We start from the raw sequence: 22,273 nt of genomic DNA, 5'->3' as shown, positions 1-22,273 counted from the left end.
TTTCTTTTAAACTGCTTTCAGTGGCTTTTGCTTTGGGTAAAGTACTGCACTTCAGTGTGAGAGAAAGCAACCGCACCCCACGTGAAGCCAGATGCCTGGGGATTTTATTTAGCCTTAGAACAAACAAACAAACACAGAGGCTTGAAAACAGAGTTGTCAGTTGTTTTTCCAGTGATTACTAGACTATTAGGGGGAAACTTATTACAGTAACTTGAAAAATGACAGACTTTACCTTTTAGCAGCTTAGGGAGTTCTTGACTTCACAGGTTGCTAAGATGTCAAATTCATGCTGAGCAGTGTTAGTTACAAATGAGAGAAAGGGATCCTTTTCACAGTTATAGATAAGCTGTTTCTAATAGTTTGCACCTTTTCTTTTCCCTTTTGCTTTCCTTGGTTTTGTCTAAACATTAAATCCCTGCCGAGATGGCTTTTTGAGGTGATAAGTAGTAGCTCTGTGAGAGGAAGAGGAAGGCGAGATTTAGAGAAGCCACATCTCTGCTGCATTTGTGGACCTCGGAAAAAGCTCAAGGAGGACACATTCATATTCCTCGATGTTCTATCCTTAAGCTGTAATTTTTTTTGATATATAAATCACGCACCATAAAAGTCACCCTTTTAAAGTATACAAGTCAGAGGTTTTCAGTATATTCACTGTGTTGTGCAACCATCACCACTACCTAACTCCAGAATATTTTCATCACCCCAAAAAGAAACCCCATATCCATTAGCAGTCATTCCCTATTTCTTCCTCCCTCCAGCCTCTGGCAACCTCTAAGCTACTTCCTGTCTCTGTGGATTTGCCTATTCTTGGCATTTCATATAAATGGAATCATACAGTATGTGGTCTTTCGTGACTGGCCTCTTTCACTGAGCGTGTTTTCAAGGCTCATCCATGTTGTAGCATGTATCAGTACTTCATTCCTTTTTATGGCTGAATGATATTCCATTGCATGGATATACACATTTTATTTATCTGTGCATCTGTTGATGGACATTTGGATTGTTTCCACTTGGGGGCTGTTATAAATAATGCTGCTGTGAGCATTTGTGTACAAGTTTCTATGTGATGTAATTATTTTTGAACACAATACCTCTTCTAAAAAAGAGAACATTAAAAATCAAGACCAATAAATCCCATACTCCTACCACCTAACCCAGCCAATATGCATTTTTATGTTACCTTCAACATGTATTGTGTTTTACATTGTTGAAATCATGTGCTATCTTGATGCTGATGACTCCGCTTTTCTTCTGTTCCCTCTTCAACCCACTCCAATTGAACTTTCACCCTCACCATTAAAACTTCAAGCTCTTGTCAAGATTATCAACAACCACCAGCTTGCCAAGCCAGTGAACAATTCTCTGTCCTCATACTACTTGACCTCTCGGTAGCATGTGACACTTATGATCACTCCGTCCCTCTGGAAACACTTTTTTCTCGTGGTTTCTGCAGCACCACGTACTGTTAGTCTTCCTTCTCCTTCGCTGGCCACTCCTCAAATTTTGTTTCCTGTTTCTTTTTCTGCCTAACCTCTGAATGTTGGAATGTTCCAGGATTTGGTCCTAGGCCCCCTCTTCTACGTTCTCTCCTCGGCCATGACATCTAGTCCTGATGATCCCCAAGTTCACATCTCCAGTTCTGTGAACTGGGCTTCTGTGAACTCCATACTCGAACACACGGTTGCTTACTTGACGTCTCCACTTAGAGGTCTGATAAGCATCCCAACTTAACATGGCCAAAGCAGATCTCTTGATTCCTAACCCTGAAACCTGCTCTCCGTCCACCCTTCCCTCACCTTGGTTAATGGGACCTGCACAGTTGCTCAGATCAAAACCCTAGGAGACATCATTGATTCTTTCTTTCCATTATCTACCTCTGCACCTCCAAATTATATCCAGAATCCACTTACTTGTAACCATCTCAACTACTTTAGTCCAAGACACCGTGTCTTACCTAGACAACTGTAATAGCTCTTAATTCCTCTGTAGTTCATTCTTCACACAGCAGCCAATGTGATTTCTTTAAAAACCTAAGTCAAACCATGTCATGCCCCTGCTCAAATCTCTCCAATTTACAGCAATTCATGAGTGAACTGGTTTTTTTAAATCACAAAACTAGTTTGTACCAGCATTGAGTATCTTTTTTTTTTTTTTAATAATTTTATTTATTTATTTATTTTTCCCCCAAAGCCCCAGTGGATAGCTGTATGTCATAGCTGCACGTCCTTCTAGTTGCTGTATGTGGGACGCGGTCTCAGCATGGCCAGAGTAGCAGTGCATTGGTGTGCGCCCCGGATCCGAACCCGGGCCGCCAGTAGCGAAGCGCGTGCACTTAACCGCTAAGCCACGGGGCCAGCCCAAGCATTGAGTATCTTATTTAAAAAAATGGCTTAATATATATGTACATACATATAATTATACTAACATACATACATGCGTGTGTGTATTTATAAGTGTGTGCTTCCATCACCAAAGGGACAGACTTGCTTGGCTCTCTAAGTCTCAAATTCAAAGCCACCGAGAGGGGTTCATTAGGCCAGTTGGGGTCAAGGGCTCATGGCTGGTCTGATCACATTTGGCAATGGCTATTGAGTCTTACGATTGGCCGCACTCAGGTTTGTGCTCGCCCAGAACCAATCAGCTAGGCTCAGCACGATGAAGTCATATCAGTATAAACAGCTTCCCAGAACCGTGCTGTTGGGAAGAGTGAGAAAAGGATGCAGTTTCAAAAAGTGTGGGAAGATTGCTGTTTTCCAGACACCCAGAAGAGGGGAGAGTAAATATGGAGTAAATAAAATGTAGTTAGTTATTACCATGGTATGAAATATGACTTTTATTCTCATTTGCTATTTTTTTTTTTAAAGATTTTATTTATTTATTTATTTTTCCCCCCAAAGCCCCAGTAGATAGTTGTATGTCATAGCTGCACATCCTTATAGTTGCTGTATGTGGGACGCGGCCTCAGCGTGGCCGGAGAAGCGGTGCGTCGGTGCGCACCCGGGATCTGAACCCGGGCCGCCAGCAGCGGAGCACACGCACTTAACCGCTAAGCCACGGGGCCGGCCCTCTCATTTGCTATTAATTCATTCGTCTAATTTATTTAACAAATGTTAGAGAGACTTCTAAGTGCCAAGGATGCAGCGAGAAACAAGATGTAGTTTAGTCTAGTGGGGTCAGTTGGCCAAAAAAGAAAAAGGGATAAAAATGCTATGGTGGTAAGTGCTGTGATGGACTTATTCACAGGGCTTTATTGGCACATAGAGAGAGAACCTCAACTAAAGGCAGAGAAGAGCAATGAAGGTGTATTAGTTATCTATTGATGTGTAACAAATCACCCCAAACTTAGTGGCTTAAAACAACGATAATCATTTATTCTCTCTCCAGGGTCAGGAATTCAGGAGCATCTCAGTTGGGAGATTCTGGCTCATGAGAGAAGAGGGTTTCTCATGACATTGCAGTCAGATGTTGGCTGGGGCCGCAGTCATCTGAAGGTTTGGGATCTGCTTCCAAGGTAGCTCACTCATGTGGCTGGCAAGTTGGTGCCTCTCCATGGTGCTCCTTGGGTGTCCTCATGACATGGCAGCTGACTTCCCCCAGAGCGAGTGATACAAGAGACCAAGGTGGAAGCTGCAATGCCATTTATGGTGTATCCTTGGAGGTTACACACCGTCACTGCTACCATAGTCTGTTGGTCACAGAGGTTAGCTGTGGTTCCATGTGGAGAGGGCCTACACAAGGGTGTGAACACCAGGAGGTAGAATCATTTGGGGCGGTCTTGGAGGCTGGCTACCACAGAAGGCTGCTTTCTGTAGCAAGGTGTTGTTTGAGTTGAGTCTTAAAGTATGAATAGGAGTCTGTCTGGCAGATAAGGAGAAGACCATTAGAGACAAAAGGATGGTGGCGTTTGGGCAGCTGGTAGAAGTAAGCCAGCATGACTGTAGTGTAGGGTAGAGTAGGGATGGTGGCAGAGGAGCAGAACCAGGTCATGTAGAACTTCATACTGTTAGAGAAGGTGGCCCATGTTCTGGGGATGATTGCAAGCCACTGACAGAGTGAAGCAGGAGATGCAGGGATCAGACTTGAATTTGAGAAACATAATGTTGGCAGTAGCAAGCAGCTGGAAATAGGAGTCTGGAGCTTGGCAGAAAGGTGTCACCAGAGGAAGGAGTCAACAGGTGGTTTTGGAAGCTCTGGCAGGGCATGAGATTGCCCAGAAATAGCTCCAAGTGAGAAGAGCAAGGGCAGAGGGTGCAGCCCACACACATTTTAGAGGTATGCTGAGGAAGAGAAACCAAGGAGAAACACCAGGAAGAATCTCAATATTTTTGAACTCTACCTTGAAAGAAATACTCATATATTTTCCAATAAAATGTTCATATCCCATTGAGCATTCATTGTCTGATTTTCTTTTTTTAGCATCTATAGTGGCCTCATTATCATCTTACTCCAGCCTTTCTGGGACTTTCCTGGCTTTGCACTTCTCTCTCCCAGTTAGTTATCGATAGACTTCAGTGTCCTGTCATTTCCTTGTGGAGAAAAATAGTCTTCAGGATCTCAGAGGCCTCTTGTATTAAGGGGTTGCTTTTGCCGCTTACAGCTTTCATGTTCCCTGGCAAATGTGTGACCACCTCTGCGGTCATGGCAACTCTGCTGTATTGTCAAGAAAACTAGGAGAGGGGCCAGCCCGGTGGAGTAGCGGTTAAGTGCACACGCTCTGCTTCAGTGGCCTGGGGCTCGCAGGTCTGGATCCCGGATGTGGACCAATGTACCGCTTGTCAAGCCATGCTGTGGTGGTGTCCCATATAAAGTAGAGGAAGATGGGCACGGATGTTAGCCCAGGGCCAGTCTTCCTCAGCAAAAAGAGGAGGATTGGCATTGGATGTTAGCTCAGGGCTAGTCTTCCTCACAAAAAAAAAGAAAGAAAGAAAACTAGGAGACAGGATAGGAGGTCAAGAGTACATGAAGGACTAGATCTCCTTGATCTGTATCAAGAGGCCACACACACTCACACACACAGGTTTACCGTGACATCTGACAGTCTTTGCCACGTGAATACAGTTTGTCTTTTAGGAAATTGTAGGATCGGCAAACTAGAGAGAAGTACTCTGGAGGCGGAGTAAAAAGACTGACCCCTTTAAGCGTGTACATTTAATCTTTAAAAATTCCTTCTAGAGCACCTCAAAGTTGCTTGCATCAATCCTATTTTTCAGAAGTTTCTGCCTCGATACTCCTGTGACAGCAGCAGGGCAGCTGGTGACGTGGCTAACTCCTCAGCTGCTTCTGCCAGCTCCCAGATCCTGCTTTCAGGAAGGTTTCCATAGCGACTGGAGGCAGGAAAAACCTGCCCGCCCAGCTTAGCAGTTTCTCATCCGCCTCCTGTGGGGAACAAGGAGACTTGAGGGCAGTCAGTGGGAGACGTGGCATATATATATTATTGTAGAGACTCTTTAAAATAGATCCAGAATCTGACCATTCTCACTGGTCCCGCTGTAGCAAAGCCAACATCACTGCTACTCGCGTTGCCGCCGCCTCCTGCCCTGCAGTCTTCTCTGCACAGCAGCCAGAGAGAGCTTTCAAAACCTGAGTCAGATTTGGGCCCACCTTTGCTCACAACCCTCCTGTATTGTCTCCGCTCGCTGAGAATAAGATCCCAGGTCTGTCCGGCACTGCCAGGCCCTCCATGACCCCCTGCTGCATCTCTCACATGTTTCCTCCCACTCTTCTCTCCTCACCCCCAGCCCCTGGCCGCCTTGCTCCTGCTTCAGCCTGCCAACTATGCTCCTGCCGTAAAGGCTTTGCACTTGCTGTTCCTTCTGTCTGGATCCCTTTTCCCTCCGATAGCCACATGACTTGATCCCTCATTTCCTTTTGTTTGGGTCTTTGTTCAGATGTCTCCTTATCCTCAAGGAGCTTTTCCTAACCACTTTATCTGTGTAGCCCCTTTATTCCAATACTCTCTATACCTTCCTTTACCTTGCTTTATTATTCTCAGAGCACTGTAGTAATAACCATCTGACACAGCTATTTTTGTGTTCATTGTCTGATTCTCTGCTGTAATGTAACAGCTGGGACTTTTGTTTGTCACTGTTGCATCTCAGCCCTTAGAACCATGCCTGGCTTATGGAGGCGCTCAGTAGCTGTTTGTTGAGTGAATGAATGAGTGGGAGGTAGGCTAAGGTCAGGAAGGGGATCTGCTTACTGAGAATTATCTTCCCAGCCCCCTGAGTCCTCCACAGCCAGAGACAGCTCATTTCCTCCACTACGAGCAAAACCTGCTTCCTTCACACTTTCTCTGCCCTTCCGGAGGAAACAACCAGATCACTACCTCTAGGGCATCAATGAGGAGGAGTCTTTCTCATGATCTTAACTGGCATATGTTACGTTGCACCATATGAAATTGTCATTTTTATAGGTTGTAATGGATGGACATCAGCAATATCGTATGGCTTTTAGTATATACCTCAATGTAGAGGGCCCAGATATTAACAATAGCTTTCTAGAAATTATGAGGACTACTACTAGTTGCCTGGTGCTTCCTGAGTGCTTGCTGTATGTCGGACAGTGTGCTAAGGGCCTTATTTGCATTCTCACTTAATCCTCATAACCACTGGAAGACATAGGTATTGTTATTCCATTTTATGGATAAGAAAACTGAGATTCAGAGAGGCGAAGTGAATTCATCCAAGGTTAGAACAAGTGGGGAGCAGCAGAGCTGGGACTTGAATCCACCTCTGTCTGACTGGAGGCGTCTTCACTGTAACTGCAGTACTGTCCCGCCTCTGCGCGAAGGCGGTGCAGGAGATGAGCGCTGAAGCTGCCCCCTCCTAGGGCTAGTGCCATCGCGCAAATGCCCTCCCAGGCACCAAGCCAGTGGGTGGCATAACTGAGAACTGGATTCTTTTCCCAGTGCTGTCTAGCTGGTGGCCCTGTGACATCATTTCACCAGGCGGGATGGGGGTGTAGCATGGTGTAGGAGCGTACAGTTAGTGGAGTCTATTTGGAAAACTGTATGCGGGTCTAGGTCTTTTCTGGGCTTATTTTCTTGTTTGTAAGGAATAGAGATATCTGCTTCAAAATGTGTTGTGAGGATTGAATGACAACACAATTTTTAAAACTTCTAGCTCAGTCCCTTTAACATAAAAATGTATAAGGCTCCATCCAGCACAAAATTCTGATTCAGACCAGGCCCCACATATCTGTTTTACTGAAGGAAGATGTTACCTTTTCATTATCATCCTCATGCAGAACAGATGAGCCTAGGACGGCTGAGCTGTTAGGGATGCGGGTTCTGCCATCTGGCTCTGTCTGGAAGCAGGAGGGAGGGGCTCTCCTGGTTGGGCACCACAGCCTCCAGGAGGGGCATTTAGCCCAAATGTGGCATGGTCAGGCTGTCTGGGGGCAGGAGTAGAGGTTGGTGACCCAGCTGAGCTGCCCTTAGGAGCTACAAGGTGACTCTTTTGCCCCTAAATTTGCAAATATATCTTTAAAGAGAACTGGGATTTTTCCCATGCCCATTTCCAACAGATGCTGGAGTTGAGGCCACAGGGCAGTGTTTCCTCACGGCTCCCATGAGGCGGCTGCTTGACTTTCCTTTTTGATTTCTTTCTCCCTCACCTGACCCTCCTTGCTTACCCAGAATCCCCAACACCCGAGTTCTGTGGCAGATAGCATGGAGAAGACTGGGGCTGCCGTGAACCAGAGTAACAACTGTCACCTCCAAACTCCTGTCACCAGAAAAATGGCAAAAGGAGGTTTTTCTTTAGGTCTCGATGAATATAATTTCAAAAACGAGAAGACAACTTGTCCTAAAATATTCAACCACGTCTCCTTAGTGTTACCTCACGTTTATTTCATAGAGTCAAAGCTTTTCACAGTTAGAAGTAAAAGGCTTAATATTCAGAAAAAGCCTAAGAAAACTACTCCAAAAACTGCATTTCTGTTGAAGCTCAAGTGGGTGATAATAGATTCTTTCTAGTTCTAATAGGGGCAGGTTAGAAAGAGGAAGCTAGAAAGTTAGAGGGAGCCACTGTGCTGACGCCCTAGAAGATGGCATTTTCTTATGTTTTTACTTGAGATATAATTCACATGCTATAAGTTCACCATTTTTATTTACTGATTGATTTTTTTAAAATTTTATTTATTTTTTCCCCAAAGCCCCAGTAGATAGTTGTATGTCATAGCTGCACATCCTTCTAATTGCTGTATGTGGGACGCGGCCTCAGCATGGCCAGAGCAGCGTGGCCAGAGAAGCGGTGCGTCAGTGCACGCCCGGGATCCAAACCCGGGCCGCCAGCAGCGGAGCGCGCGCACTGAATTGCTAAGCCACTGGGGTCGGCCCTCGATTGATTGATTGATTGATTGATGGAGGAAGATCAGCCCTGAACCAACATCTGATGCCAATCCTCCTCTTTTTGCTAAGGAAGACTGGCTCTGGGCTAACATCCATGCCCATCTTCCTCTACTTTATATGGGACGCCACCACAGCATGGCTTGACAAGCGGTGTATCAGTGCACGCCTGGGATCCGAACCCAGGCTGCCAGCAGCGGAGCGTGAGCACTTAACTGTTACGCCACGGGGTCGGCCCCGAATTCACCGTTTTTAAAGTGTACAGTTCAGTGGTTTTAGTATTTCATACTGTTGTGCAGCTGTCACCACTATCCAATTCCAGAACATTTTTCATCTGTCCGGATAGAAACCCCAATAACAATGACTCTGCATTTCCCTCTCCCCCAGCCCTTGGCATTCACTAATCTACTTTCCGTCTCTAAGGAGTTGCCTCTTCTGGACATTTCATTTAAATAGAATCATACAGTATTCATCCTCTTGTGACTGGCTTCTTTCACTTAGCATGATGTTTTCACGATTCATCTGTGTTATAATGTTGTTGGTTCTTCGTTCCTTTTTACAGCTGAATAAACTTCATTGTATGGCTATTCCATACATTTTTGTTTGTCCTTTCATCAGTTGTTGGACATCTGGGTTGTTTCCCTTTTTTTGGCCATAATGAGTAATGCTGCTATGAATATCCACGTATAAGTTGTTGTGTGGACACACGCTTTCATTTCTCTTGGGTGAATAGGTGTGGAATTGCTGGGTTATAGAAGTCTATATTTAACTTTCTCAGGAACTGCCAAAGTGTTTTCCACAGCAGCTGTGCCTTTTTACATTCCCACCAGCAGTGGATGAGGGTTCCAATTTCTCTGCGTCCTCACCAACACTTATTATTGTCGTCTTTTTGATTCTAGCCATCCTAGTGGGTGTGAAGTGGTGTCTCATTGTGGTTTTGATTTTCATTTCCCTGATGACTAATGATGCCAAGCATACTTTTACTTGCACATTGGCCATTTACATCTCTTCTTTGGAGAAATCTATATTCAAATCTTTTTTTTTTTTTAACTTTTTTTTTTTTTTTAACTTTTTTTATGTGTGTGTGAGGGAGATCAGCCCTGAGCTAACATCCGTGCTAATCCTCCTCTTTTTGCTGAGGAAGACTGGCTCTGAGCTAACATCTATTGCCAATTCTCCTTTTTTTTTTTTCTTCCCCAAAGCCCCAGTAGATAGTTGTATGTCATAGTTGCACATCCTTCTAGTTGCTGTATGTGGGACGTGGCCTCAGCATGGCCGGAGAAGCGGTGCGTTGGTGCACGCCCGGGATCCGAACCGGGGCCGCCAGTAGCGGAGCGTGCGCAGTTAACTGCTAAGCCACCGGGCCCACCCATATATTCAAATCTTTTGCCCATTTTTTTTGTGTGTGTGTGAGATCAGCCCTGTGCTAACATCTGCCAATCCTCCTCTTTTTTTTTTTTTTTTTTTTGCTGAGGAAGACTGGCCCTGGGCTAACATCCGTGCCCATCTTCCTCCACTTTATATGGGACGCCGCCACAGCATGGCTTGCCAACCAGTGCGTCGGTGCGCGCCTGGGATCCGAACTGGCGAACCCTGGGCCACCGCAGTGGAGCACGCACGCTTAACCGCTTGTGCCACTGGGCCAGCCCCCTTTTTGCCCGTTTTTCAATTGGGCTATTTGTCCTTTTATTGTTGAGTCCCTATTTTTTTTTTTTAGAAGACTTTTTTTTATAGTGAATTTTTGTTGTACATTATTGTTTATCAGATGCATATAAGTGCATCCCTCACCCATTGTGCCCACCCTCCACCCCCCCAGCCCCTGATAACCGCTAAACAGTTCTATCTGTCCGTGTGTTGGTTTATCTTCCACATATGAGTGAAATCATGCGCTGTTTGTCTTTCTCTTTCTGGCTTATTTCACTTAATACCCTCCAGGTCCATCCATCTTGTCGCAAATGGGACGATTTTGTCTTTTTTTATGGCTGAGTAGTAGTCCATGGTGTATATGTACTACATCTTCTTTATCCAGTCGTCAGTCGAGGGACACTTGGGTTGCTTCCTCTTCTTGGCTATAGTGGATAATGCTGCAGTGAACAGAGGGGCGCATAAGCCTCTTTGGATTGTTGATTTCAGGTTCGGTGGGTAGATTCCCAGTATCCGCTGGATCATAAGGTATTTCTATTTTTAATTTTTTTTTTTTTTTTAAAGATTTTATTTATTTATTTTTTCCCCCTAAAGCCCCAGTAGATAGTTGTATGTCATAGCTGCACATCCTTCCAGTTGCTGTATGTGGGACGCAGCCTCAGCATGGCTGGAGAAGCAGTGCGTCAGTGCGCGCCCGGGATCCGAACCTGGGCTGCCAGCAGCGGAGCGCACGCACTTAACCGCTAAGCCACGGGGCCGGCCCTATTTTTAAGTTTTTGATTGAGTCCCTGTGTTTTAAGAGGACAAAAAAGAGAAGGAGGCTGGAGTTTCAACAGCGACGGGAGAGGTTACAGTAGACTGTAGTTCTTCGTTTCCCAGCAGTGAGGCTGGTGAGAGATGTGGAAGAGCGGACTGTGGGGTGAAGTGGGGAATGCCAGCATCAGGCTGCGTGGAGGTCCTGACTGAGCGGCTCGGCGTTTTCTATCTAAACGATCCTCCGAGATTCTGGTCAGGGAAACCGATTCATGGAGGTTTTGGTGGTGGCTGCTTTTTGTTTTCTTTTTTAAGAAACATTTGCCTGAGCATGGGGCATCAGGAAGTCTGTATGTACGATTCTCTCCTTCCTTGATAACATGGGGACTGAGTGCACACCCCCCTTGGCTTATAGAGCTGTTGAGAACATTGGTATTGTAGCTTCTTCAAAGTGTATCCTCTCGGATGAACTAATCAAAATAGGAGGCTTTTTCTTCTAAGTGTGACTTTTCATTGTCTTATTGAACAGTGGCCAGGACTTCCCTCCCCATTGCCCTGGGCCAGCAAAACCAGAGTGGTGGGTGGAAAGGATCCCAGGAGAGCAGCTGCTTTAGAATGACTTTCCCCTTTGCTCTCCTCACAGGGCTGATGTTTCTGGACCAGATGAAGCCTGAGGAGCCTTCCAACTGTAAGATATTAGTATAGGAAAACTTCTGTCTGGATCTGCAGACGACTTGCCTCGCCTCTTCGCACAATGTCAGGTGGGAGACAGGGCCTGGGCTGGAAATGGGGTGAGAGGCTCTCCAGAGAGCAGGGGGATCTTGCCCAGGAGGACCCACCTGGTGGGATGGAAGTGGGCTTGATTTTCATATACCTTTGAGGGTCATGAAGACCATCCAGGTAAGAGGTGGAGAAAGGAGCAAGTCTTCTGATGGGGCATCGGGAGAATCACTACTATCTCTTCTCTGCTTGGCTCTCCGGTTTTCCTGAACATGTGTCCTCTTCCCTCCTTCCACCCTACAAATCCTCACGGTTAGGTGGAGGAAGAGGCAAGGAGATGAAATTTGGTTATGTTTTGTAACACGCTGCTTTTTTTCTTTTCCTTCTCCAGAAAGTTGCACATCTCTAGGTTTCTTCCCCTCCCCAACCCATACCACTTGAGACGAGGCACCTTCACTGCTGGCGCCTTGGGGTGGTGGGGAATATTCCAACTTGAATTTTTCCCCCGAATGCTCTGCATTTTCTTCATCTCCTATTCCTGGTCCTCCTTGATTTTAGGAAGCCACGTGCCTTCTGCCAGTGGCCCCTTCTCAGCCCTGACTCCAAGCATGTGGCCTCAGGAGATCCTGGCCAAGTACACGCAGGTACAGCAATTAGCAGCACTCTGCTCCCTAACTGTGGTGCCGAAGGGGCCCCACGCTACAGGCTTCCGGGGAGTGGTGGCCACTCCACCCTACTCACACAGGGTCAGAGGCCACCATCAGACAAGGCAGCTTAGCTCCACATGCTCTGTGAATAAGTCATGAGGTTGGAGGAAAAGTATTACGGCACCATGTGCTTAGTGTTATGGAGACACGGAAGCGCATAAAACAGGTTTCTTACCTTGATCTTACTGTCTTTGAGGAGAACAAGGAAAATGCTGGGAGAATTCGGGAAGGTGGTGGCCCCCTGCAGTTGAGTGAGGACCACAGAGGCTTCAGGGAAGGGTGGCCTCTGATCTGAGTCTCGAAGGCTGGGTGGAACTTCAGCAAGCAGCAGCGAGGGTGGCTGTGGTCTCAGAGCCTGTAGTCCCAGACGGGCTGCGTGACTGACTCTCCCCAATCCTGGTTCCAGAAGGAAGAGTCAGTGGAGCAGCCCGAGTTCTCCTATGATGAGTTCGGTTTCCGTGTGGACAAGGAAGGTAAGATCGTGTGGAATCTCGCTGGTGCCGTGGGGAGGACGGGACTGCAGTGACTGTCATTGTGCAGCTGTGACCTCTGGGCTCCGGGTGTTCCCCGCCCCAGGACTGACGGAGCTGCACCTGAGGGTGATGCTCTTGTAAGTAGATGGAGACCTCTGATGTTTTTTAGATTAATTTTATTGATCTTCATATGATGATAAAAGCAATAATGTTCACTATAGAGAAGTTGAAAAATATAGAAAAGTGTAAAGATTAAAACAAATTAACCCATAATGCCACAACCTGAAGATATCTGCTGATATTTTCGTGTATTCCTTTCCTGGCTTTGTGTGTATATGTATCTGTATATACTTTTCATGACTAAGATTATATCATATACACATTTTCATATTGCTCTTATCTCTCTCTCTTTTTTTTTTTTGTGAGGAAGATCAGCTCTGGGCTAACATCTGCCAATCCTCCTCTTTTTTTTTTTTTTTTTTTTTGCTGAGGAAGACTGGCCCTGGGCTAATAACATCTGTGCCCTTCTTCCTCCACTTTATATGGGACGCCGTCACAGCACGGCTTGACAAGCGGTGCGTCGGTGAGTGCCCGGGATCCGAACTGGTGAATGCTGGGCCGCTGCAGTGGAGCGCACGCTCTTAACCGCTTGCGCCACCGGGCCAGCCACTCTTATCTCTCTTAACATTACACCACGAGCGTGTTTTCTGTCAGTTAAGGCCTCTTTATTTTATTTATTTTTTTTTTGTGAGGAAGATCAGCCCTGAGCTAACATCCATGCCAATCCTCCTCTTTTTGCTGAAGAAGACTGGCCCTGAGCTAACATCCGTGCTGATCTTCCTCTACTTTATGTGGGACGCCACCACAGGATGGCCTGACAAGCGGTGTGTCGGTGCACGCCCGGGATCCCAACCTGGGCCACCAGCAGCGGAGCGTGTGCACTTAACCGCTACGCCACGGGCCAGCCCCTGAGACCTCTTTAAAAGCATGTTTTTCAGTGGCTGCATAATATCCCATTATACTGGATTTATCATAATCCTTTTATAACCACTCTATGAGTGTGCCTCTAGGCCATTTCCATCATTTTCTAGTATAAATACACATGTTGGTTCCCGAGTGGGCTGTTGGGAAAGCCATCTGCCAGAACCCAGGATAGCCTGTTGCCAGCATTTAACTGTGACTGGAAGATTTTAATTGGCTGAAACTAGTCGTCCTCAGATCACTCATGTTTGCAGTTCTGACAGAAATTTCCCTTGTTCTCTAGTTTGCAGACAGACATTTGAAAGTTAAAAGCTGGGCCTGAGAGGAACACAGGGAGCTTTCCAGTGTGATGGAAATATTCTCTATCTTGATGAGGACGATGTTTAGACATTTGTTTATTGATGCTCACCAAAGTGTACACTTAAAATTGGTGCATTTTACTGTATGTAAATTCATTAAAGGAGAAGTTTTAGAAAGCTGAGGCTGAGGGCGTGGCTTTAGGATGAGTAAGGACGAGGCCACCTGTGGGGCTAATAGCACCAAGATTGCCCGGTGGTCACAAGAGCCTTGTTGGTGTTCGCTGGAGCATTTCAGGAGGCCGACTGTGGGTTGTCCACTGTCCACTGCTGCCTCCCCAGTGCCTGGAACAAAACCAAAGGTGGTCAAACAAACAAATATATGCTGGGGGCAAGAAGAGCTATGGAAAAATTCGGGGGCTAGAGAAGAGGGTGGTGGATTGTATATAAGGTAGTGAAGGAAGCTTCTAGGGGGAGACATCTGAACAGAAACTGGGAGGAACTGAAGCAGTGAGCAGAGCAGGGAAGGGGAGTAGTAAGTGCAGAGGCCCTGAGTGGGAGCGGATTTGGTGGGGAAGAGTGGAGTGGAGGGAGCGAGGGAGTAGTGGGAGATGAGGACAGGGAAGAGGGGGCTGGGAGGAGGTGGGTCACAAGCCTTGTAAGGCCTTTGGCTTTGCATCTGAGGCAAGCAGGTGGCACTAGAGGGCTCCGAGCAGAATGACATGATCTGCCTGGGTCTGAGAAGGACCCTCCTGACTGCTGTGTGGAGAACAGCCTGTGGGAGGCAGGGGTGGAAACAGACCAGGGGGAAGGCTGTTGTGGTGATCCAGACGAAGGATGACGGCTTGGACTGGGGCATAGTCGGAGGTGGTAAGAGTGGCGGGATTCTGCCTATGCTCTGAAGGCAAAGCTAACAACATTTGCCGATGGATCGAACATGGGGTCTAAGCAGAGGAGGAGCGAGAGATGGTTCTGAGGTTTAAGCCTGAGCGTCTGGAGAGTGGAGGTGGGTTTATGGATCTGAGAGAGACTGCAGCAGGGGCAGGTTTGGGGGAGGAAGTGAAGAGTTCGGGTTTGCTTGTTGGGATGCCTGTGGGACGTGTAGCTGGAGCCACAGGAAGCTGTTGGAAATGTGGCTCTGGATTTTGGTGGCGAGATCTGGGCCCTCAACTTCGGAGAACATATAGTGAGGAGTTGTTTCCTTCCTCCTGTGCTCACCACTGCAGCCCTGGGCTCGCTCTCTCCTGGCAGGTGGTGCTGACCCCAGTTCCAGCAAGCTGCCAGGTGTCTCTCTGATGGAGGACCCTCCCCAGAGGCTGCGGTGGCAGGCCCACCTGGAGTTCACCCATAATCATGACGTGGGGGATCTCACCTGGGACAAGATTACTGTCTCCCTACCCCGCTCTGAGAAGCTTCGCTCCCTGGTGCTCGCTGGCATCCCACACAGCATGAGGCCACAGGTGAGGTGGCCAGAGGGACCTGTAGAGGGCCAAAAGGGTCCAGGTGTCCCGTGAAAGACTGAGTGCTCATGCAGGCCCCTCCCCTCAGCTGTGGATGCGGCTCTCCGGGGCCCTACAGAAGAAGAGGAATTCTGAGCTGTCCTACCGTGAGATTGTGAAGAACAGCTCCAACGATGAGACCATTGCTGCCAAACAGGTGAGGCCAGAGCAGTACAGGGAGCCCTTCAGGAAGCGCTTTCTGGCCGGAAACTGTGTGTGGGCCTGCAGGAGGGCAGTGGTCTCCAGGGGGTTACAAGAATCGCCCTTGGCAGGAGTGGCGTGGGAGAGCGCAGCAGCCATGTGGCAGCACTGGGCAGTCCTTTCACCCACAAACGTGTGCCTGGACAAGCTTGCTCCCTCCTGGGTCCTGTGTAGGCAGCAGGGAGAATTGTCAAAAAGGCCACCAAACTTGGGGGCACATTAGGGTCACCTGGAGATTTTAAATACAGATTTCCAGGCCTTGTTTCAGAGATTCTCATTCTGGCTTGAGGCCCAGGAATCTGTCATTTTATTTTTATAAGTTCTCCGGTGAATGTGGTGGAATCAGCTACATACTAGCTGAGCTCTACTCCTGAAGGGTGGAGGGTAACTTTAACCTGGAGCACTAAGGAATCCCGATTCCTGGGTGAGAAGCCTGCCTGGGGTTTGCCCCACACGGGGGTCTCCCAGCCTCCCTCATGGGGTCTCAGGTGTCAGAAGTGTGGAAGGTGTGGGCCCGCAGGCCTGCAGCTGCGTCTCACAGGGTCTTCCTATGGGTGTGCTCTGACAGATTGAGAAGGACCTGCTCCGCACCATGCCCAGCAACGCCTGCTTCGCCAACCTGGGCAGCATCGGGGTGCCCCGCCTGCGCAGGGTTCTCCGAGCACTGGCCTGGCTCTACCCAGAGATTGGCTACTGCCAGGGCACGGGCATGGTGAGCACAGCCCGGAAAGGGGAGGGGGTGTCCCCAAGGGTGTTCTCCAGGCCCCCAGTGGTGAACAATCTCACCATCCAGGCAGTAGGACGAGAGGTGGGGAAGGAGGCGGGAGTCCCCAAGGAGGCCAGGGCTTCCAAATATGGCAGCTCCAACCCCAAGGAAGGCATGTGGTCTATGATGGGACCCCCAGAGGGGGTGCCTCTTCTAATTCGCATGGAGACCTAGGTCGAGGACCCTTGTCCCCCTGCCCTGGCCAGGTGGCCGCCTGCCTCCTGCTGTTCCTGGAGGAGGAGGACGCCTTCTGGATGATGTGCGCCATCATCGAGGACCTGCTCCCTGCCTCCTACTTCAGCACCACCCTGCTGGGCGTCCAGACTGACCAGCGGGTTCTGCGCCACCTCATCGTCCAGTACCTGCCTCGTTTGGACAAGCTGCTCCAGGAGCATGACATTGGTAAGGGCCGGCACCCATCCCCTTCTCTAGGGTCAAGGGGTCCTGAGACTCTGGCTCAGATATTGCAGATCTGCGGCCTCCAGACACAGCCAGCAGAGGACAGGGCAGCTGGTTATCTTGGAAGGAAGAAGGAGCTCATCTGACGATGGCTGAGCCGTGGACCCAGCACCCTCAGTCTTTGCTGCTCCCCTGTTCTCAGCTGTTCCCTGACGCCCTGTCTCCTCTCCCTGGGGAGCAGGCAAGGCCTCTTGCTGCTTTTGGGGAGCTACCCTCCACCTCCTCCCTGGCTTGTGTGCCTGGGGGACACCCCCTTCTCCCAGGCTGTCCCATGCTGGCTGTCCCTGGTCCCAGCCACAGGGGCTGCGGTCTGTGTCCACAGAGCTGTCCCTGATCACGCTGCACTGGTTCCTCACGGCTTTCGCCAGCGTCGTGCACATCAGGCTGCTGCTGCGCCTCTGGGACCTGTTCTTCTACGAGGGCTCCCTGGTGCTGTTCCAGACCACGCTGGGCATGCTGCGCCTCAAGGTGCTGCTGCAGCCCCCTGTCCTACCTGGGGCAACACCACCCAGCTTCCCAGCTGAAGAATAGGAGCCCCATGTGCTAGACGCAGCTGTCCTGGTGCCCCTCCTCTGGGGGACACAGTGGGGTTCAGGCTTCAGCATCGTGTGGCCTGAACACTGGCCCCTCCTGAGAGGTCCCTGCTGGGCGGTCTCCTGGGGCCAGGGACTCTTTGTGCTCTGCTTGATAGTCCAGGGAGGTCACACATGCCTGAGGACGGGGATTGGGGTCAGCTCGCAGGCCTGGTGCCTGGCAGTGACACCCCCTCTCCCAACTCCTTCTCTTGTATGGCCCAGGAGGAGGAGCTGATCCAGTCCGAGAACTCAGCCTCCATCTTCAACACGCTCTCAGACATACCATCTCAGATTGAGGATGCAGAGCTGCTGCTGGGGGAAGCCATGCGGCTAGCCGGCTCCCTCACCGACGTGGCCGTGGAGACCCAGCGCCGCAAGCACCTGGCCTACCTCATCGCAGACCAGGGCCCACTCCTAGGGACGAGCACCACCACCAGCCTCTCTCAGGTGGGCCTGTGAGGGAGGCGGCCCCACCTCACCCACAGCAGGGTTGGGAGGGAGCCCATGGCGGGGCTACGGGGAGCCCACCCCCCTTCCCTGCTCTGCTGGCCCTGCCCCAGCTCAGCACCCAGGGCCCAGCATGGCCCAGTCAGACCACAGCTGTGAAGTGACGTGCCGCCTCGGCCTTCCTGCCTCTCTGCTGTGACTGGCCTGGTTTTAGTGTAGGACAGACCCAGCTTTGAACTGACAATACATTTCTGACCCTCAGAGCCACCTCAGAGGCCTTTTCAGATGAGGCAGCATGAGCGTGATGCTGGCCCCGAGCTGGCACATGGAAGGGCTCTGCTTCCTCCTCTGCTCGGCTGGGTGCCCGGGGGTGCCACTGACCCCTCTCCCTGCCTGCAGGTTGTTCGGCGCAGGACCCAGCGGAGGAAGTCTGGCATCACCTCGCTGCTCTTCGGTGAGAGCCAGGCACTGGGCTGGGCTCAGCAGCTCCTTCCCCACCCGCCGAGTCCAGGCTCACTGCTCTCACCACCACGGCCGGGTGCAGCATGGGGGGTGCAGACCAGTGCGTGTCCGTCCTCATACCTGGTGTGGACTCGGAGCTTCCTCAGAGTTGGGAAAGGGGTGGACAGGGGCCATGGCTGCCATAACACTCTGGGCCTCCCAGGGGAGGACGACCTGGAGGCACTCAAGGCCAAGAACATCAAGCAGACGGAACTGGTAGCCGACCTCCGGGAAGCCATCCTGCGCGTGGCACGCCATTTCCAGTGCACAGACCCCAAAAACTGTAGTGTGGTGAGTCACGGGCTCCCAGGCCTGTGCGCAATGGCTCGGTTTGGGGGCTCTCCTTCCCCAGTCCTGGGCTGAGGTGCCTTCCCTTCGGTGGGCCTTTGTGCCACTGGCAGGAGCTGACCCCAGACTACAGCATGGAGAGCCACCAGCGAGACCACGAGAACTATGTGGCGTGCTCACGCAGGCACCGGCGCCGGGCTAAGGCCCTGCTGGACTTCGAGCGACACGACGACGACGAGCTGGGCTTCCGCAAGAATGACATCATCACGGTGCGTGGAGTGAGGCTCAGGGTCCCGCAGCACCACCGCTCGGGCCCAGGATGCGGGCACTCAGCGGCAGGGGAGCCTGGGAGCTGAGAGCGGGTGCTGTTTGCCCTGCCACCTGCTGGCCTTGTGGCTGTGGGCGGGTTACCCCACCCCACCCAAGCCTTTTCCCTGCCGAGAGCTCCCGTTGGCCTGGCTGGGGATGAAAGGATGGTGTGTGAGGCACTGGGCCTGGACCACCAAAGCTTTGCTTCCTGCTCTTGTTCCCTGTGCAGATCATTTCTCAGAAGGATGAGCACTGCTGGGTGGGGGAGCTGAATGGCCTGAGAGGTGAGGCCTCCCTCTAGTCTCGAGCTGGGGGAGGGGAAGGGGGGCTCGGCAGTGAAGCCCAACGCCCTTTACTGCACCCGTCCCCTTGCCCTCTGGCCTCAGCAGGAATGGGGCTTGCTCAGAGAGCCTGCCCTCACACAGCGTGTCCTTAGCCCCTTTGGGGAAGTGTCAGGACACCGGGATGTCCACTTCTCACAGGGCCCTCCTTCTCCCACAGGCTGGTTTCCAGCCAAGTTTGTGGAAGTCCTGGATGAACGGAGCAAAGAGGTAAGAGGGTGCACAAGGCAGGGTGGTCCCTGGTTGCCGCTGCCACCTAGACCCCTGTGAGGCCTGCCCGCTCCTAGCCAGGGCCTGGGTCCCAAGCATGCTGGCTGCGGCAGTGACTAGGAGGATGGGGAGAGGGTGGCTGGCTGCAGGTGTGGGGCTGGGGCCTCTCATACCCCCTCCCCCACTATCAGTACTCCATCGCTGGGGACGACACCGTGACGGAGGGGGTCACAGACCTCGTTCGAGGGACCCTCTGCCCGGCCCTCAAGGCCCTGTTTGAACATGGACTGAAGAAGCCGTCCCTGCTTGGGGGCGCCTGCCACCCCTGGTTGTTTATCGAGGAGGTGAGTCAGTGGCTGGACTCATGTCCCCCGTGGTCCTCTGGAGCTGGTACAGGAGCTCATGGGGTGGTGATGTGCACTCAGTTGGACCCTGTGGCTTTGACCTGGTACCTACCCCATTGTCCTTGACACTCACCTTTGCCCCCCAGGCAGCCGGCCGGGAGGTTGAGAGAGACTTTGACTCGGTGTACTCACGCCTGGTGCTGTGTAAGACGTACAGGTAACCAGGTCCCAGCCCCGCCGTCCAGCGTCCTCCTGGCAGGGTCTCCTGGCAGCCCCAGTGTGGGAGAGGGAGCGGCCAGGCCTGGCACACCAGGGCAGCGCTGTCAGCTCTGGTCTCCCCTCAGGTTGGATGAAGATGGCAAAGTCCTGACCCCAGAGGAGCTGCTTTACCGGGTAAGCGGGGCAGTGGGTGGGGCAGGCCTCCTGGGTTGGCAGCCGGGGGTACCTGAGTGACAGCTGTGCCCTCCCAGGCTGTGCAGTCTGTGAATGTGACCCATGACGCTGCGCACGCACAAATGGATGTCAAGCTCCGCTCCCTCATCTGCGTGGGGCTCAAGTGAGTGTCTGTGCCTGCTGTGGGCCCGTGACAGTCCACAGTCGGACAAGTGGCAGCCTAGGCTGTGGCCCTGGGGGAGAGTGGGGTGCCTGTGAGCTGGATAGAGAAGGCAGCAAGGGTGACTCTCAAAGGACTTCCTCCGGTGCAGGACCAGCCATTGCTCTGTGGCCAGGGGAGGGCTCTCGGGGTCTCCTGAAGCACAGATTTTAGCAAGATGACCGCTGAAGGGGCTCACCAGAAATGAGGCTCCACAGCAGCTGAGGGAGGGGCGCCTGCCTGAGGGGAACTTGGGCATTTGTGAGGCTCAGATCTGGGCCAGGGTGAATGTGATGTTTCTGGATTTGCCACCTGGCAGAGTGGTTTGCAGAGGGGCGAGAGCTCTTTGCAGAGGAAAGAGCTGTGACAGGACTGGGGAGTGGGGGCCAGGGGACAGTGGGCCCCTGAGCGTGGCTCCCAGTGTGGAGGAGCAGAGCGAGGCTACTCTGCAAGAGCTGGCTGAGAGTGAAGGAGGTGGGGTCACCTGGGGAGGCCACAAAGTGGAGGAAAAGGGGCTGAGGGTGGGGCTGGAGGAGCCCCAGAGTTGGGGCGCCCAGTCCAGCATGGGGGGGGCAGAGCCCGTCCATGGTCCCCAGACGATCCTGCGGACAGCCCACTCTTCCCCACCTGTCCCCAGCGAGCAGGTCCTGCACCTGTGGCTGGAGGTGCTCTGCTCCAGCCTGCCGACCGTGGAGAAGTGGTACCAGCCCTGGTCCTTCCTGCGCAGCCCCGGCTGGGTCCAGATCAAGTGTGAGCTCCGGTGAGGACCCTGTCACCGGTGCTGGGCTTCTGGAGCCCTGACCCAGTGGCTGGGGTTGGGGCAGGGGCAGGCAGAGCCTCCTGAGGGTGACTGACGGCCTACTCCCCTCCCCTCCAGCGTCCTCTGTTGCTTCGCCTTCAGCCTCTCCCAGGACTGGGAACTTCCTGCGAAGAGAGAGGTGGGTGATTGGGGGTGGTCCTTGGCCCTACAGCCTGCCTCCCCCACAGGGGGCTGGGTTGGGTAGGCCAGCTGTCTGTGCTGGCAGATCACCCCCAAACACTTCCTGGGTGGCTGAGGCAGGGTCCCATGGAGACCCTGCATGCTGGCCTCGCCTGCAGAACCATTCTGCCCCTGCCACCTTTGGCTTCCTTGCTTTGTGCTCCAGCACCCCTGCCCTGTGGCCTGTGACAGTGAGGGCCTGTCCTGTGTGCAGGAGGAGAAGCAGCCCCTGAAGGAGGGTGTTCAGGACATGCTGGTGAAGCACCACCTTTTCAGCTGGGACATAGATGGGTGACGCTCTTCCTCCAGCGGCCCTGTCACGCCCAGGCTTCCCCCAACCCGTCGGCTCCAGAGCAGCCCCTTCCTCAGGCAAGGAGACAACAGCACGGCCCTGGCCAGTCTTGGGATGGGGTGGCCCAGGCCCACCCCAAGCTGTGGGGTCAAGTGAAGGAGACACTCTGGTGCTCTGGCCCGGTGCCATGGTTGGGAGATCAGGGACACCACCCTGGGCGCCCAGAGCGTTGCTGGAGGGTCCAGCCTAGCCTGTTCTCCCAGCACCTGGGGGAGGACTCTGCCCTGCCAGGGTCTTCACGGAGGCCCCGGGCCCCAATGTCACTGGTTGTACTGACCAAAAATCTCGTGAGGTGGGAGCCACCTCTCTTCTGTTAGTTTTTGCTCAGGAAGGGGATGGGGGTGGCTAAAGGCTCCTTGGCCTCTTTGGTCTGTAAATAAATCGTATCTTTGAGAAAGCACCTCCTGTTTTCTGTCCAGTCAGGGCTGTAGAACTGTACAGCCAAGGTTCTGCAATTCCTGGAATGGTCTGGAGCGCACAGCCAGGGGA

The 22,273-nt window shown here is 51.7% G+C and overlaps 1 protein-coding gene across 3 annotated transcripts in view; it reads left to right on the top strand.

Moving 5' to 3' along the window:
- Window positions 1–22,273, top strand: part of SGSM3 (small G protein signaling modulator 3) — a 45,519-nt gene that overhangs the window by 19,639 nt on the left and 3,607 nt on the right. The window contains exons 2-22 of one of the 3 annotated variants that reach the window (XM_004437887.3): window positions 11,388–11,505; window positions 12,023–12,108; window positions 12,578–12,644; window positions 15,173–15,381; window positions 15,470–15,577; window positions 16,190–16,333; window positions 16,594–16,789; window positions 17,169–17,314; window positions 17,644–17,868; window positions 18,268–18,322; window positions 18,533–18,660; window positions 18,771–18,926; window positions 19,196–19,250; window positions 19,468–19,517; window positions 19,709–19,861; window positions 20,008–20,078; window positions 20,206–20,254; window positions 20,332–20,417; window positions 21,091–21,213; window positions 21,331–21,391; window positions 21,647–22,184. In XM_004437887.3, coding sequence (XP_004437944.2) covers window positions 11,499–11,505; window positions 12,023–12,108; window positions 12,578–12,644; window positions 15,173–15,381; window positions 15,470–15,577; window positions 16,190–16,333; window positions 16,594–16,789; window positions 17,169–17,314; window positions 17,644–17,868; window positions 18,268–18,322; window positions 18,533–18,660; window positions 18,771–18,926; window positions 19,196–19,250; window positions 19,468–19,517; window positions 19,709–19,861; window positions 20,008–20,078; window positions 20,206–20,254; window positions 20,332–20,417; window positions 21,091–21,213; window positions 21,331–21,391; window positions 21,647–21,727 — 2,256 coding nt within the window. In that variant the 5' untranslated portion in view covers window positions 11,388–11,498 and the 3' untranslated portion in view covers window positions 21,728–22,184. Of the gene's footprint in view, window positions 1–11,387; window positions 11,506–12,022; window positions 12,109–12,577; window positions 12,645–15,172; window positions 15,382–15,469; window positions 15,578–16,189; window positions 16,334–16,593; window positions 16,790–17,168; window positions 17,315–17,643; window positions 17,869–18,267; window positions 18,323–18,532; window positions 18,661–18,770; window positions 18,927–19,195; window positions 19,251–19,467; window positions 19,518–19,708; window positions 19,862–20,007; window positions 20,079–20,205; window positions 20,255–20,331; window positions 20,418–21,090; window positions 21,214–21,330; window positions 21,392–21,598; window positions 22,185–22,273 lie in introns of those variants that run through there. The other 2 variants (XM_087448893.1, XM_087448892.1) reach the window with 2 other exon arrangements.

Source organism: Ceratotherium simum, chromosome 25 (genome assembly GCF_057802395.1).
Source record: "Ceratotherium simum simum isolate JZ-2026a chromosome 25, ASM5780239v1, whole genome shotgun sequence".
Classification (NCBI taxonomy): Eukaryota; Metazoa; Chordata; class Mammalia; order Perissodactyla; family Rhinocerotidae; genus Ceratotherium; species Ceratotherium simum.
This window is presented reverse-complemented; position numbering and strand designations above follow the sequence as displayed.